At 44.0% G+C, this 16,985-nt stretch overlaps 1 protein-coding gene across 14 annotated transcripts in view; it reads right to left on the bottom strand.

Moving 5' to 3' along the window:
* The window catches only part of TRAK1 (trafficking kinesin protein 1), a 147,044-nt gene that overhangs the window by 50,921 nt on the left and 79,138 nt on the right, over nucleotides 1-16,985 (bottom strand). The window contains exon 1 of one of the 14 annotated variants that reach the window (XM_080975765.1): nucleotides 12,923-13,191. The exons of 12 other annotated variants lie outside the window; for them this stretch is intronic. In XM_080975765.1, coding sequence (XP_080831891.1) covers nucleotides 12,923-13,040 — 118 coding nt within the window. In that variant the 5' untranslated portion in view covers nucleotides 13,041-13,191. Of the gene's footprint in view, nucleotides 1-12,922; nucleotides 13,192-16,985 lie in introns of those variants that run through there. One more of the 14 variants, XM_080975762.1, reaches the window with a different exon arrangement.

Genomic DNA, 16,985 nt, shown 5'->3' with positions numbered 1-16,985 from the left:
AGCATTTACATTCTTGGTATGCACTTTCTCAGAATACTTTGTGCAGATAGGCTTAACCACGTACCATAAAATGTCCAGCTTCCCACTTGTTCTCCCGTTTACTTCAACTGCATTAGAATTTTCAGTATGTTAGGAAATTCCATGCAACCAATGTGAGCAATGGCCATGTCTGACAACTGGCATGGGGTTTAAAACCCCCTTTTTCAAACACTGAACTGTATGTCCAAGTAGGAATTTTGATCATCTTTGAATGAAACAGCCCCTACTTCAGTGGCGGTGATTGGATTTCTAATATGGCTAGCCAAGCATTGTGAAGAGTTTAAAGTATTTTAAAATAAAAGCCATCATGACATGAAAGGATAGAAGCTGCTTCTGGGCTGTGTCCAGGACTTCCCAAATATCTGCTAAGAATGACTTGTGTGCATGATTCTCTTGCCCTATACAGCTGGCAATGAGACCCAGGTGGTCATGCTGTTCTCTGTATTTGTCTAAAAAAAGAAGATCAAAGGCTACAAATGTGTCAACAAAAATTAAAATCAATACAGGCAGTGCTTTCCTCTACGGACATGAACTTTTGCCATTTTCAGCTTGGGAAAACAACAAAATGCCTTGGGACCCCATTTGTCAGCAACTATAATGTGAGCATGCCACTGGCACTGAATTTCCTCTGTCAGTGTATCACCACTTAAGATATGGGTGGCTAACCTGCGGGAAGATGCAGGCAGCCTCCTAACTCCCAGAACCTCTAGCTAGCATGGTTAGGGGTGATGGAGTTATAAGCCAACCACATGAGGCTGGGCACAGGTTGGCCACCTCTGCCTGAAGATATTTCAAGTGGTCAGGGACCAGAGTGGGAGTAACAAACTACTAGATTGGTCATGAAAATGTTCTCTTAAGCCACAGGCCACACGTATAACAATCCTTAGTGGAATAGCACTTGATAATAAATTACCATTTGCAGAGGATGAGAGTGGCTGGGGTATAAATAATGGCATTATTATCATTATTAATACCCCACACCAGCTTAACAGGTGTTACCATATTATACATTCCTGCTAGGAAATAAGTTGAAGATAGCTCCCAAGTAAGTGGTTATAGGACTGCAGTCTAAATGAAAACGCCTCCAGTGCTCTTTGGTCTTCTGGAGACATGTTACTAGAACCTCAGTGTGTTAGGAAGAGTGCAACTGAAATATTTCATTTGCATCACCATTAGGCCTGGGCGGTATATCAATATGTGGGCGCAGACCGCGATGACAGCTTCACTCAGCGGTATATCACTGGTGAAACCATCACCGCTCTAGTGGCCTTCTGCCTCCAGCGTGCTGGGGGAGAAACAAACTCGGTGGGAACTGGAAGCAGAGGGACTCAAGTGGCAACGGTTTCACCAGCAATACTGCTGCTAAAACCGCCATTGCACTCTGCCCCGGCAGAGGGAGAATTAAGCTGAATGAGGGAGCCAATACAGCTTGTTCCTTCCTCAGCTTCTTTAAACTGCTTGACTGAGGAGTGCGCAGCTGCCCTCACCTCAGCCAAGCAGTTTTACAGAGCCCCTGACCCGCCACCGGCTTGCACGAGCCAGTGGTGGGATGGGGGCTCCGTTAAACTACCCCTCCCCAGCTGAGAGAGCCCCGACCCCGCCTGGCTGCCTTCTCTGGGAGCGTGTGCTGTGTCTTTCCTCCCAGAAAGATGGAGCCCAGGGCATCTTACCGATAGACGTTAGTGGCGCGGGGCACAAGGGTGCCAGATTTTGGAGGGCGCCACAGGCTGAGTGTCCGGGAAGCAGAGTCAGGGCGCGCTCCCTTCCCCGCTCTGGGGCAGCCCGTTCCTCTCCTCTCAGCCACCCATTGGAGTGTGCTGCGTCCAGCTTAGGGAAGCCCCTTCGTATCCCCTCCTGCTGGGGCACCTAACGGGCATGACTGGGGGTGGGCGCAGGGTGCCCTTCTCTGGCCGCATCGCTGCTTGCGCAGCGAGTCTGCGAGCGGAGCAGGGAAGCGCCCTGTGCAATCCCGGTGCCGAGCAAAGATGGCACAGCCGGCAAGCCACCTGATCTGCTTGCTGACCCTCCTGTGGCGCAGACTTCCCCAGATGGGGGCAGGTAAGGGGCACTGGGCGCTTAGAGGGAGGCTTCGTGGGAGGCCATCTGGGCTGCGATCTGGGCACCTCTTACATGTAACACCGAGCGTGCATTGGACCACGCGATGTAAACGAGCCGGACCAAAGGCCCCCCCCTTAAAAAGGTCAACAACTTTGGGAAACAGTGGGGCGGCAGACACCGGAGAGATATTTGCACCACGGCACCGGATATGCTTAAGACAGCCCTGATGGAGCCCACAATCCTGGTGGAAGGCAGCCAGGCATTGTAGGGCCTCTTTGATGCTGCTGGGGGGCCCAGAACTTACCAGCAGCCCCTCCCCGCAAGGGTGGGTTTCTACCCCCGCGCCTTGCAGACTTTACCTAGGAGGGTGGCGGGATGCATCATACCTCCTGGGGTGAACAACCCCCCACCGGAGGAAAAAGATGGCGCAAAGGCTGTCAAACGCACAGAGCCTGACAGGTTCTGTTCACTTGGCTACTGCCGCTTGGTCCATCTTTCGGGAGCTGGGGGCAAGAGGGGAAGGACAGCTCGCCCACCCCCCATTCCAGCAAAGGCAGAGGGAGCTTGGTCAAGGAGTCCCAAGGTCCTTGCTGCTCCAGCCCAAGCAGCAGGGGACACGGGGCTGGCTCTGCTGGGAGCAGGAGTCCTCCCGCCCCCTGCAGAGCCTGGCCAAGGGGCTTCAGGTCTCGCTCAGCTGGGGTCAGGAGCCTTTCCGCCCCCCAGCTGAGCAGCAGGCTGGGGCCAACTGTATTGGCCACAGCCTGCAAGGCACTGGGGTGAAAGCACCTCAGCTCACATGAGGAGAACTGTGGCAGTTTCACTTGGCATCTCACTGGCTGGGTCCAATGCAGCTTTTTTCAACATCACGGTATATCACCAAACGGCGATGTTTGGCTGGCGATACATCATGATGTTGAAAACCCAACATAGCCCAGTGCTAATCACCATTTCCCCCACCCCTTTATGAGTCTCAACTAATTTGAATTTAATTTGAATTTAATGCATTAAAGAGTATTAAAACAACATCATTGATCTTTGCTGTCTCACCCCAACATTAACTGAAACTCCGTAAAAGATAATTTCAGTGCAAACAACTGCTTGCTTTACAGCAGTCTTGGTGATCAGAAAACAATTTAATCAGCTACTGACCAATACAATTTACAATTCCACACATCCCTGAAAGGTGCTTGGCAACCATAAAATGCCAGAAATCTGTCCCAGGCAAATCTGTTTTGGCTTGCTGTCTCTTATGTGCCAACAAATACTCTTCAGATACACGGAGTTGTTCCAGTGCTGCTAGCTCTGCAGTAAACATCAAGCCTTTAGAATACTACCAAACTTCAGCAACTACCACCACTGTCAGTTAAGGAAAACTTTACTATCAAGTGCTTTAAGTATAAACTGATACAGTAATGGGAAATTAATGGTACAATATTAAATTTCTAGAGGGACGCGGGTGGCGCTGTGGGTTAAACCACAGAGCCTAGGACTTGCTGATCAGAAGGTCGGCGATTCGAATCCCCGTGACGGGGTGAGCTCCTGTTGCTCGGTCCCTGCTCCTGCCAACCTAGCAGTTCAAAAGCACATCAAAGTGCAAGTAGATAAATAGGTACCGCTCCGGCGGGAAGGTAAACGGCATTTCCGTGCACTGCTCTGGTTCGCCAGAAGCGGCTTAGTCATGTTGGCCACATCACCCGGAAGCTGTACGCCGGCTCCCTTGGCCAGTAAAGCGAGATGAGCACCGCAACCCCAGAGTCGGCCACGACTGGACCTAATGGTCAGGGGTCCCTTTACCTTTATTAAATTCCTAATGGAATAACAGCCACCCTAATTTCTGCAAAAATATTAGAAAAACTGTCCTAAGAGTCAATAGGATAGGTGCTACTCCTTTTCCCTTAATATCCAGCATCATCATCAGAAGTTCTTTAAAAAACAAAACAAAAACCTTCATGCTTAACACAAATTACACAGCTTGTAAAGGCTCGTCACAATAAAGAACAACTTTTTAAAAACACTGTAGTTGTTTTCATTTGCTTCCCAATCTTAAAATAACGCTGCTACTGCAATTTCTGCTTCAATAGTTTGCATTTAGGGAGGCCCCAAGATTAGATATTGTAGTGGTTCTAGGGGTTGCTCGTGCGTAAGCCGGTGCAAACACCTGGCTGGGTTGCCTGAGTGAACCTTTTCTGTCCGGACAGCCACTCACCCGTGGCTGTCTCAATCGCTGGCAGAATCCGTCAGTGGGCGTTTCTTAAACTTCTTCCAGCAAAGAAGCTCTTTGACGCCTAGTCTCCTCCTACTCTCTCTGCGCGAAAGCCTTCTGCGCAAGGATGGCGTAGGCAGCAGAGGACCCCTACTCTCCCCGCTGGTCCCCAGCAAGGAGTCATGGGACCGCCTCGCCGCTTCCCCCATCTGCCCCCCTTCTCCACTGGTGCTACGCTGATTCTCTTCCCCAGAAGATGGGCTGCCTCTCCCAATCCCGGGACGCTCTCTGGAATCCCTCCGGATCTTGCTCTCTCCCTCCGGCACTGATGGCAGTTCCCTGACAGATATCATGCTTCATGATTGGTGATCTCAGTCTGCCAGAAAGAGGAGGGCTTGAAGACAATAAAAAGAATTGCATGAGTCTTTTTTGTTTGTTTGTGTATGTGTCCTGGCCCTTCTCTTAACAAAATTAAGGTGGCAGGTTGCTGGGGTCCCACCAGTGCTGTGCTTTGCAGCATAGCCACCCTGCAAGCAAAAGTAAGGAAAGATAAATATAAAGGAAGTCCTTCCCATTCATGCTTGCTAGGCTATGGACAGGTGGGAGCAGAGCGACCATAGAAAGCAATGGGGGTGATGGGCTGAGGGTGGTTATGTGGCCTTGAGGCTTACTAGGTGACCAGTTTATAAAGCGCCCTTGCATATACCCCACAACTGTCCTGCTTTAAGTGAGACATGCCAGTTTGGGGCGCTGTGTTTTTAGCACGGTGTCAAAAAACATGCAAGATCTTGACCTTGTACGAGATCACAAGAGCATTTTCTGGCTCTGTGATCTTGTGCATATTGCCCCAAAACATGGGCTTTTGCTCCGTGATCTCATGTGGGTCACATGACCCACACAGGAGTAGGGCCGGGAAGATTCGTGTCCTGGTTTCTGGCATTAACAGGTTGGAGGGTACCCTTGCAGCCTAAGCCACCTACCTCATCAGGGTTGCTCTACAAAATTAACACGTGCAAACCATGATCCAATATTGCCCTGAACTCCTTGGGTGAATGGGCAAGATAAAAATGTCATAAATAAAACCCAGTAAGTTTACAAGTGGGACTTAAGAATAACAGCACGCCCGTTGTTTGTTCCTACCATCTGGCATTGAGAGAGTGAGAAGGCTGTTTGTGTAAAAATCCCTCAGGCTTTTAAACGAATATTTTTTACATTTCTCCGTTCTCAAACACAAGTGTTGAGTTTTTCATCTGTAAAATAGGCAGGTGGTTTCTGCATAGACTTCCACGTGCTTAATTCCTTTATGATGTAACACACACTAAGTGTGGGCTGTCTAACTTTTTTGAGGTATCTAGTCAACATATAGTGCATTTTCTTGCTTTTCCGTTGTTTTGATCTGTGGTTGCCAGTTAACATGTGTTTAATGGGTACATGCAATAGATGGATTGGGGGTTTGCGGGAGTGAGAGAGAGGGAGATGTCAGATGTTGAACAAAACCGTTTTTACTTTTGAATATGTATATAAAAGTAGCAGTTGTCCCTGCCAACAGATTATATGTAGATTTGGCCTTCTGCCCCACCTGCAATGTAGAAAGCGGTGTTAGCACCTAAAAATCTCAGTCGTAAGCCTTGCAGCAAAAACCTACATTTGCCTGGAGTTTGGTTTAAATTTGAACATAAGCATCTAACTAAACATATACAAATGTGCCCTGAGTTTTTTAAGTACCTAGCGATGTTCCTGCCTTTAAGTTGGTCATTTAACTAAAAAAAGAAGTAATCAAACAGAATTTTAAAAGCCACAAAGCAAAACAGTGAGGTTCCAGACAAGCATTGCTGTTCTAACTCTACCATGGTTGCCAATAAATAATTACCCATCTCTGAATCGGCAGCTTGTTGATCAAATCTCCACAGACAAGGCTTAACAGAGAGATAAGAATTACAAGAGAAATATTAGAACAAGCAATTCAGCCAGGAGATTTGCCCTTTGTACGATATAAAGTACAGCTCCCAACGTGCCACTTGACACGTACTAAGTTTACAGTTTGAAACTACAGGTCAAACTAAGTCAGAAAATGCATTTAAGTCAAGAAGGGAAATGTTTGAAATTCTTGAAGTATGCATTCAGTTCTTGGTCATATTATCATTTCCCCACTGCCACCACACACATTTAATATTTTACTGATTTTGTTTTTTAAAAAGACAACCCACAAAGAAGAAAAAAATGTAAAATAAAAATGTAAACCATAAAGTGTCACAGACTGCAAGGGCAAAAGTACAAAGATATAGGGCAGCTCCAAAGAATAATAAAGAATTGACTCATACAAAGATTCCTTTTACAAATAACAAATATATGTGCAAACAAAAGTATTCCCCACCTGTGAGTGCCGTCATTATTCTGGATGAAGGTTCTAGAAAGTTTTAGATGAGCCAGACATTTGCATATATGAGCAAACTGCATAATAAATAAAATAATGCAGGACAGCAAAACAAAAGAAAACTAGAGCTCTCCACTTCAGATATTTTTTAATTTATGAGATATATTTTCAAGAAGGGCTATGTGCCAAACCCTGGAGTACCAGCAATCCAAATTGTTAAGACTGAAAGTCTTCCAGGATTTGACAATGAAGCCTCAGGCTGCTGTTAAGAGATGAGAAATAAGTTGTTTACTTTTCAAGTCCCGTTCTGTTTCCAAAAGCACCAGGTGTAAAGATGGAGCAATAGCTTGTTTAGTTATCAAAAAGAACTCAATGAACACCTTACTGAAATTCTTTAAGAATAAATTAAGTTATTGGTATTATTATTATTATTATTCCACTAGATGATTTTACCGTACAGTTGTCACGCTTCCCTGCCACATCTGGAATATTGGCTTCCATCACTTGTGGCAGTCTTTGGAAGAATCTCTTCAAAAATAATGGTTTCTCCCCCTCTGAAACGGATTGTGGGCTTAAGGCAAAAAGAAAAGTCACATTGACTGGCACATTGGTTGGCAGGTACCAACAAGTGACAAGAAGGTGGGGCAGGGCAATGTTCACTTATGGAGTTCCTTAACATACAAATCAAAGGGAAGCTTGTGAAAAGAAAGCAGAAACATAGTGCCCTGAGGACGACCCCCTCCTTCGGCAACTGAGTGCGCCTCCCCAGGTTTGTTGTTGTTGTTTAGTCGTTTAGTCGTGTCCGACTCTTCGTGACCCCATGGACCAGAGCACGCCAGGCACTCCTGTCTTCCACTGCCTCCCGCAGTTTAGTCAAACTCATGCTGGTAGCTTCAAGAACACTATCCAACCATCTCGTCCTCTGTTGTCCCCTTCTCCTTGTGCCCTCCATCTTTCCCAACATCATGGTCTTTTCCAGGGAGTCTTCTCTTCTCATGAGGTGGCCAAAGTATTGGAGCCTCAGCTTCAGGATCTGTCCTTCCAGTGAGCTCTCAGGGCTGATTCCTTAAGAATGGATAGGTTTGATCTTCTTGCAGTCCATGGGACTCTCAAGAGTCTCCTCCAGCACCATAATTCAAAAGCATCAATTCTTCGACGATCAGCCTTCTTTATGGTCCAGCTCTCACTTCCATACATCACTACTGGGAAAACCATAGCTTTTACTATGCGGACCTTTGTTGGCAAGGTGATGTCTCTGCTTTTTAAGAAGTCCCCAGCTTTAGTAGACCTCAAAACCATAGAAAAGGCACAGTGATCTATCTGTACTAGGGAAAGTGTGATCATTTCTCTCCCACTTCCCTTGATCTCACCACACCCTAGTGCAGTTGTCCCTTTTGTTTTCCTATCCTACCAGAGATGTCATCGGATACGCACAAAGAAGCAGGCAAAAAGCAGCCAAGCCATGTATTGCACCCCCTCAAAGAAAGGGCAGCATGCCAGAGAGAGAAGTCTTGAGTCAAGTGGGAACTGGTGTGAGGTTGAATGGGACAGGAGGTACATGTGGCTGAATTTGGGCAGGCAGGAGAGTTTGTAGGAAGTGGGTGTCTCTGCATAAGGATAGCAAAAGAAAATGGGCTGAATACACAAGCTAATTGCTTGCTGGGGGGGCAGGGTAGGATGAGATGGATGGCAATATGCTTTTGCAGAGAACATATTTAATCTAAGGGAAAAGGGACAAAGAATGAAGGGGTAAGGAGATAACGAATTAAAATAAGAAGCCCCAGAGAATCAAATATGAACAAGAGAGCTAAAAAAACAAAACCCCAAAGGCTTGCTTTTGAAAGCAGAGGCATACTACTTCAACATACCTCTGAAATCCCCTCACTAATTTATATTCCCATTAAATTAAACTCTGAACTACATATTTTTAATGAGTTCAGTGAGCATCTCACACTGGACTTTTAAGTTGAAAAGAATGAGGCCTTAAACTAGCCCCCTTCTCTGCATAAGCTAGCATTTACACGTTTGTTTCCTATTATTCTTACTTGGTAAATTGGTGTTGTAAATTCTGTTGGCTTGGACTGGCTTGGTAGGATGGTCTGCAGCAGTAGCTTCTGTGTGAAACAGAATCAAGCTAGCAGGTGCCTTAGGTGAATTAAAGAAGTGGGGAACTCTTTTGGCACTGGGGACCAGATTTTTATCAGGGTAGGGCAAACTTTGCCAGGTGAGTGGGGTCATCCACCTATCACATGATACAACTATGACATCACATGACTGACAAATTGGCTACCTTGCCAAAATCCTTTGCAGTCCCAGTGATCAATCTAACCTCTCTCTCTCTCTCTCTCTCTCTCTCTCTCTCTGTGTGTGTGTGTGCATGAGTGAAGGAGAGCGAGAAAGAGAATTTCTTCATCACTGCGTGATGGAACAGTCTCTGTCAGAGCTGATATGCAAAGCAGGCACCTGTGCACAGCATTGAAGAAAAGAACTACGCCTGCTTGTTTTTGTTGCACATGCAGCAACAGCAAGCAGACCTGGTTTTTCAGAAACCCAGACGCATGCTGGTCCTTTCTGGAGGTTAAAAGGATCATTGTGAAATGGGTTTTCCATGAAGGTCCTGCCTCATCAGCTGAGGCCACCAGTACGTTGCCAGTCCTGTCAGTATATAAATACATAAACAAATCCACCAGAACAGCTATGAGATACTGAGAGAGCCCCAGGAGAGAGCAGCTCTGCCAGAACCAGTTTGGAACTTGAAGCAAGTACTTAGGAGAGAAGTTGTGTTCCCTCAGATATGCATTTGCCTGAAGATGCCTCCTGTCTTGCCAGTTTCTGTTGCATCTGGGGAACACACTTTTAGTAACCTTAAGATTATTAAGAACTACCTGCGGTCAGCAAACCATGCTATCATGCTTTCGCTGGAGAATGCAGTCGCAAAGCAAATAAATTATGCTGATGGAACTGATGACTTCGCATCTATGAAGGCAAGAAATACATTCTTTGCTTAGAGTTGCAATTCCTTTTGCACACACCTAAAGCAAGAGTACCAAACTTTGCTCTCATTTTGTTGTTTACTTCCTAACTTTTAATAAAAGTTTACCTCTCTGAGGTAAATTTTGCCAATTCATCCTTGACATAGAACGTGATTATTCTACTACAGCCCAATACATAACTTAAGAACAAAATAATACCCCTCAGCATGGTTTAAAAGGCCATAGATTGTTTAACTGGCCAAATGCCTGGGAGAAGAGGAATGTTTTTGACTGGCACCTAAAGAGATGTAACGAAGGCACCAGGCGAGCTTCCCTGGGAGAGCTTTCCACAAATGGGGAGCCACTGCAGAAAAGGCCCGTTCTCACCCTGTCGCCCTCTGAGCGTCTCACGGAGGAGGCACATGAAGAAGAACCTCAGTTTATGATTGCAGAGTCTGGGTTGGTTCATATGGGGAGAGGTGATCCTTGAGGTATTGTGGTCCTGAGCCATTTGAGGCTTTATAGGTCAAAACCAGCCCTTTGAACTGGGCCAGGAAAGTACCGTATTTTTCGCTCTATAAGACGCACCAGACCATAAGACGCACCTAGTTTTTGGAGGAGGAAAACAAGAAGAAAAAAATTTTGAATCCCAGAAGCCAGAACAACAAGAGGGATCGCTGCACAGCAAAAGCAGCGATCCCTCTTGCTGTTCTGGCTTCTGGGATAGCTGCGCAGCCTGCATTCGCTCTATAAGACGCACACACATTTCCCCTTACTTTTTAGGAGGGAAAAAGTGAGTCTTATAGAGCAAAAAAATACGGTAATTTGCAGCCTGTGCTGTTGGGCCAGGGTCGGTGTTATGTGCTTAAACAGACTTGCCCCCGTGAGCCACCTGGCCGCTGAATTCTGCACCAGCTGAAGTTTCCAAACCATCTTCAGAGGCAGCCCTATGTATCACACGTTGCAGTAATCTAACCTAGAGGTTACCAGAGCATAGACGACAGAAGTTAGGCTTTCCCTGTCCAGATAGGGGCACAGCTGGGCCAGCTAGCCGCAGCTTATGGAAGGCACTCTGTGCTTACTGACGCCACCTCAGCCTCTGGAGACAGGAAGGGACCCAGATGTACCCCCAGGCTTTGTACCCACTCCTTCAGAGGGAGTGTACGCCCATCAAGACCAGGAAGCCCTCCAGCCAACCAGCCAAGGGAACCACCCACTAACAGTGCTTCAGTTTTATCTGGATTGAGCTTTGGTATTTAAATAACTATTAAAGATACAGGAGTCTTCCTTTTCAAACGTTGGCCCCCTCTGCCTCAGCACTTGTTAAAAGAATTCTAGCAGCTCATGATACTGGGTAGAAATTGTTCGTGGCCCTTTCCACTGAGAATATTTATGTGCCTTCTTTTTAAGAGTCTGGGTAGTTTCTGACCAAGTCATACTCTGCGTAGCCCCAGTGGAATCAATGAACTCAAGTCCGGCATGGTTAACTTAAGTCCATTTACTTTAATGGGCCTACTCTGACTCAGAAGGTAGATGGTGGTTTCCGACTATATGCATCTTAACAATGGATCTTTGTTAAAGAGGCTTTTGTACTGTTTGATTTGCTCTTCCTTTCCCCCAGCTTTTCTGGAAGTGTTAGAGCCCTGGTAAACTTTTTTTTTTAAGGCTGCATGCATTTTTAACCTTTGAGTAGCAATGAGCATGGCTGGTAGTGGGCAAGGCCATTGAAACGCAACATATTTAACACAGAGACACACAAAATTATTTTGCACTGGAGCACTTGCATTCCCAAGATTATCACAATATTGCCATGCAACACAGCTACACACAACACTATATTGATTTGATTGGGGGGATTTTTACACCTTATAAGCAGAATGAATGCAATACATTTTTTAATAGCTCTTCCTTATGGAAACAAGAAAGAAAGAGAAAAAGAAAACCTGATTTACCATGTGCGAGTAAAGCAGTAGCAGGGATTGAGATTCACCAAATGTTTACTGAAATGAGAATCACTGGCTTACAAACATTAGCAGCCTGTCTCGGGAGTAATCTATTCTTCCCATGCCATATGTTGCACTGTTCATAAGAAACCAATTTTTAGTGCTCCTTGCGTAATGAACTTTCAACCCCAGCTCCAAGGATCATCTTACTCTATCTTTCCTTTACAGCTGGGGAAAGAAACGCAGTGACAATGTATTGCCCAAAACACATTCTGTGTTAGGGCTACAAGGAACACAGAGATTTGTTCCTCGCTACTTCCGTTACCCATGTTATCTATACTGCTCCAGAAAATGCACGTAAGTAGCTGCCTCCTGCTACTGTCAGTTTATGAATCCCTTTTCGTTGTTCATTCCCACAATCATAAGAATCATTCTGCGAAGGGTTGTGGGTCCACTAACAATTTGAGAGTGTGCATCACATGTGCAAAGCTACAACTACAGCAGCATGTAGAGCTTGGCAGAAACATGTCAGATAACACCACATCTTGTCAGGCAACCCAAAATCATGCTCAAACCCAACTCATAAATGATACTCTAAGAAAAAGGGTGGTGGAAGAAGCATCTGCTCTTCCCTGCCCCTACAGAGCACATAGCTATTTTCTCTTGTCTCCTCTCTTACGCTCTTCCCAAACTCCAGGTACACAGGGGAGTGTCTGTCTGCTTAGGGACCATGGAACCCAAACACTAAGGAGCATGTGGTACACTCTCAATTTGTGCTGGAATTTGTCTCTTGCCAAAGATAACCTGCTCCTACACAGAAGCCACCCACTGCTATCTGGTTATAAAAGACAAAAAAGCACCTGGTCTTCACAGAGACAACCAATAAATATCAGTCACATATTTCTACAACTTATTGATACATATTCCGCTACACTTTCTCTCTCTCTCTCTCTCTCTCTCTCTTCTGGCCAAGGTATGTGTTTCACCATTCAGAGACAAATGATCCAAATAATTGAGAGAAAAGTATAATTGGCCCTTAGAATGTAGTCCACCTAGAGTGAACTACCAGAATTAAACTACAAGTAAATCACAAGGTACATGTAGCATCAAATCAGAGAATATGAATACTTTAATATTTCAAGGCAATAAAAGTTTCATTTTACAGGCTAAAACCACAATCTCTGACAAAACATCTAAATAAAGTTGATTTGAAGAAGACTGAAAATGTACTTTTCTTTACAATCCCAGTGCCAAAATAGTGTGACTGGGATAAACATATTGAGACAGAAAACCAATTTCATGCATTAAAATGTAAGTAGCAGGTAAGTAGTACCTTCTTCCAAGATATCAAGGTTTTCGCAACATCTGTGCTTGCATTCAGTGACATGATCATCGTATTCAAAGCTTTCTTCTTCATTTATTGATTCGTTCAGTGACATGGCTAAAATCATCCTTGAGAAGGAGCCCTGTAGTCTAATGCCCTGAAAAGGGACAAGCCATCTTCACGGAGGCTACATCCACAGAGCAGTTCAATTAAGGTTTCCACAAGCAGAAACCAACCTCCTTGCTCAACATACTCCAACTAGAATGGTGAGGTAAGTCTGCATACTATGATCACCATAACACAGCTGGAGAGAATAATACAGATGGATGGGGGATGGAGAACCATCTGTCTAATTGTTACTAGGAGTAATCCATGCACTGTTTACAAAACCAGATTAGACTCCAGTTACATTTCTTTGGATGTAACTGTTTCAACACAACATAATCAACTGCTAAGCAAATTCTCCCTTTAAAGAAGTATCTGCTTAAACCTGTCGTATTTCCTCCCCACGCCAGACACAAATGGTAGTTTCCTACAAGTTTCATAGCAACCGTACCAGGAAATACACACAAATAAAAAGAATGTTACATGGCCTGGTGAAGGTAGGGAGGGCGGGGGAATTACCTTTGGAATACATTGCCTAACCTTCAAACGACAGATTTCTAAAGGGAGGAAACAGGAACCACGTACAGGTGCAATTTGGGAGTTAATACGATGCAGGGCTTCAGAATATGCCAGACTGAAACTACTCAATAAAGAATCTACCTTTACATTATCATTATGGTTTCAAACTATCATGGGAATAAGAAACTCCAGAATTTATGCTGTTTTCTACCACATCTTACATAGATAAGTGGCCACACCCCTTTCTGTCATTTTTTCCTATTATATGGTTGTTTCAATTGGGAACTTGTATGTCAGAAACTTGGGTGTGGAGTAACAAATTTAAGGTTCAGGCTGCAATCCTAAATGAGTTAATTAGGAAGTAAGACCAACCGAACTTACTGTTAAATAAAAATGGATCAAATAGAAATGGGAATTTAAGGGAATTTCAATGCACTGAGCCACCAAAGAAAAACATTTATTATACCCTTTACATGTAGCTATGGGATACCTCTCTATTTTGGGTGAAGTAATATATGGAATAGTTCTCTTATGACTACCACACAGATACTCATATGATATCTGAAACAGTTTTCAAAAATGTATAAATCCAAATCAAATAAGTGTTGGAAATGTAAAGAGAAAGGTTCGTTTTACCATATGTGGTGGTCTTGTAGTAGGGTTAAAGCTTACAGGGAAATGATATATAATGAATTGAAAATGATGTTTAATATAACGTTTGTAAAAAAAACAAAAAACCTCACACCCAGAAGCTTGGCTTTGGGGAATTATAGGGATGGAACTACTGAAACTGAAGAAAAACTTATTCATGTATGCTACTAAAGCAGCAAGAATGTTACTCGCCAAAAACAGAAAGAAGCAGAAGTCCCGGCAAAGGTTCTGAACTTTCAAAGCAGTACAAAAAAGAAGTTGTCCCACAATGAAAGCTAGGATAACAACTTGACTTGGTGTTCTAACATCAACAATGTTTAGGCAACACGATGACCATATACATACGTAATAGACAATCTTTATAGAATTCCTTCAAACAAAATGAAATCTTAGACTCAAAGTCTCTGCAAGTCTTTAAATGAAGAGAGTACCAAACTTTGTATGATGAAAGATAAGCTGTCCAACACTGAACAGAGATTCTGGACATTGACTGCTGTTTCGTAGATCTTCGTCAGCATGGTGGGAGAATATAGAATTGTTTCATAAACCCATCTTATTTCGAATGAATATATGTGAATGAAAATATCAAATGCTGTGGAGCAGTGCTCATGTGATAATGCAAGTTTGCTTGGATACTGGGTGTTATAACAGGCAGGGAGTAAATATTTGGAACATGTGCATGGAAACAAAAGTGGGCAACTTGTAATAAACAAACAAACAAACATGATGTAAACCTTAAAGGTTATCATGTTATGCTTGATTAACAGGAATACATCTGTAGTCTTTTTATTGAGCATCACAAAAGACCGTTTTGTGACTAAAGGTATCGTTGATATGCAATGTTTGTATTTGCTAAGATAGCTGCAGAATATATTTTTCGCTAGCCTCGAAATGGTTTAGGGACGTGGGTGGCGTTGTGGGTTACACCACAGAGCCTAGGGCTTGCCGATCAGAAGGTTGGCGGTTCGAATCCCTGCAACGGGGTGAGCTCCCGTTGCTCGGTCCCTGCTCCTGCCAACCTAGCAGTTTGAAAGCACGTCGAAGTGCAACTAGATAAATAGGTACCACTCCAGCGGGAAGGTAAACGGCGTTTCCGTGTGCTGCTGTGGTTCGCCAGAAGTGGCTTAGTCATGCTGGCCACGTGACCCGGAAGCTGTACGCCGGCTCCCTCGGCCAATAAAGCGAGATGCGCGCTGCAACCCCAGAGTCGGCCACGACTGGACCTAATGGTCAGGGGTCCCTTTACTTTTACCTTTACAAAATGGTTTAATCAAGGCTCTGATCCTATAACTTGGGAGTGGGGAACCTGTGGCCCTCCAGATGTTTTCGGGCCTCAGCCCTTGCCAGCATGGCCAATGGTAGGGAACAGATGGAGATTGTAGTCCAATATCTGAATGGCCATTAGCTATTCCTGCTATGCTGCTTACCTAAGAGGCAGCTCCATTGAGCTCAATGGAACTTCCTTTTTTTCTCTCCTGGAAGTTATATTCAATTAAAGACTACGGTGCTTAAAATTATTATATGTAGCTGTCTTAACCTGGGCCACTACTCCTACAGAATGAGAAACTCTTCCACAAATTATCCAGAAGGTAATTACCGTGATTGCTACAGGTGAACAAAATAACCAAGTCTGCCGAATCAAAACTCATTTTTGACATAACTACAGGAAGAAATAATTATAAAGTCTTGGGTGCAAAGAACTACTTAACTACTTTAGGCAAGCCCAAAGGCTTGGGCATGCACCGTGGGATTTCTGAAGTATTTGATTTAAATGGAAGACTCCTATGCTGTCACAATTTACTTTTGGAAGTCTTCTCACGTGCAAAAATGGTTTGACATGCGGCACGGCTGGGCTTCTGTTTAAGACATGTGAATGCAAAATTGTCTAGGGTTGCCTGGTTCTTTGTTTCTGGGTCTGAGTAAAGGCAATGTAACTATGCAGACTTTTTTGACAGATTTTCAACAAGAGTTGCTGGCATTTTGTTTTATATTCTGTTTTAAAAGCTTCTCTCTTACTTTTCTTCTTCTAAGACACTCAAAACAACAAGCAGGATAGAAATACAAGAGAGATCAAAACACCACAGTAGCACTATAATGATAAAATCAGCTGTCAGAACAGGTAACAACAGTAAAAAGTAAAAATCCGGTTGCTCAGAAGTTTGGGAACCTATTTTTCATCAAAAGGCAGTATATATTTTTATTAAATAAAAAATATAAAGGCTTTGTGCAAGATTTCATTGTTTGTTTGATCCAAGCGCTGTTTGGAAAGCTCAACACAGCAGCAAGTGAAGCAACAAGGAAACTGGTGCATGACACCAGCAGAGGAAATTCAAATATATGCACTTAATAGACTGTTAACTTTCTGTAAAAAGAAATGTAGTAAGAAATGGAAATCTTTCCAAACAATTGCACTGCATTACATAGCCCAGCTCTTCAAAGTATTTTGTGCAGCCACCCACGTCCTTCTGTTTAGCTCTTAAATAAGATAATGGGTGCTTGTTTCTCTGTTACTGACACACCTTCTTTTGGTATGTGTAGAGGATGTTGTTTGCTTAATGCTGTCCCCAGTGACGATTTGCAGCTTCATGTACCATGTAAATATTTCATTATTTGAAAAGATAAGCAAAGATAAGCCATAAACTTTCCACAGTTTAATACAGAAAAAGACGACTTTCAAGAAGCTGGAAATAGCACATATGTCAATCATATGTACACAGAATCATAGAACTGTTAGAGCTGGAAGGGACCACAAGAGTCATCTAGTCCAACCCTCTCCAATGCAAAAATCTTCGGCCCA

The sequence above is a fragment of the Podarcis pityusensis genome (assembly GCF_964106645.2).
Source record: "Podarcis pityusensis genome assembly, chromosome: 12".
NCBI lineage: Eukaryota > Metazoa > Chordata > Lepidosauria > Squamata > Lacertidae > Podarcis > Podarcis pityusensis.
Note: the sequence above shows the minus strand (reverse complement) of the source record. Positions and strands in the feature narration are given on the sequence as shown.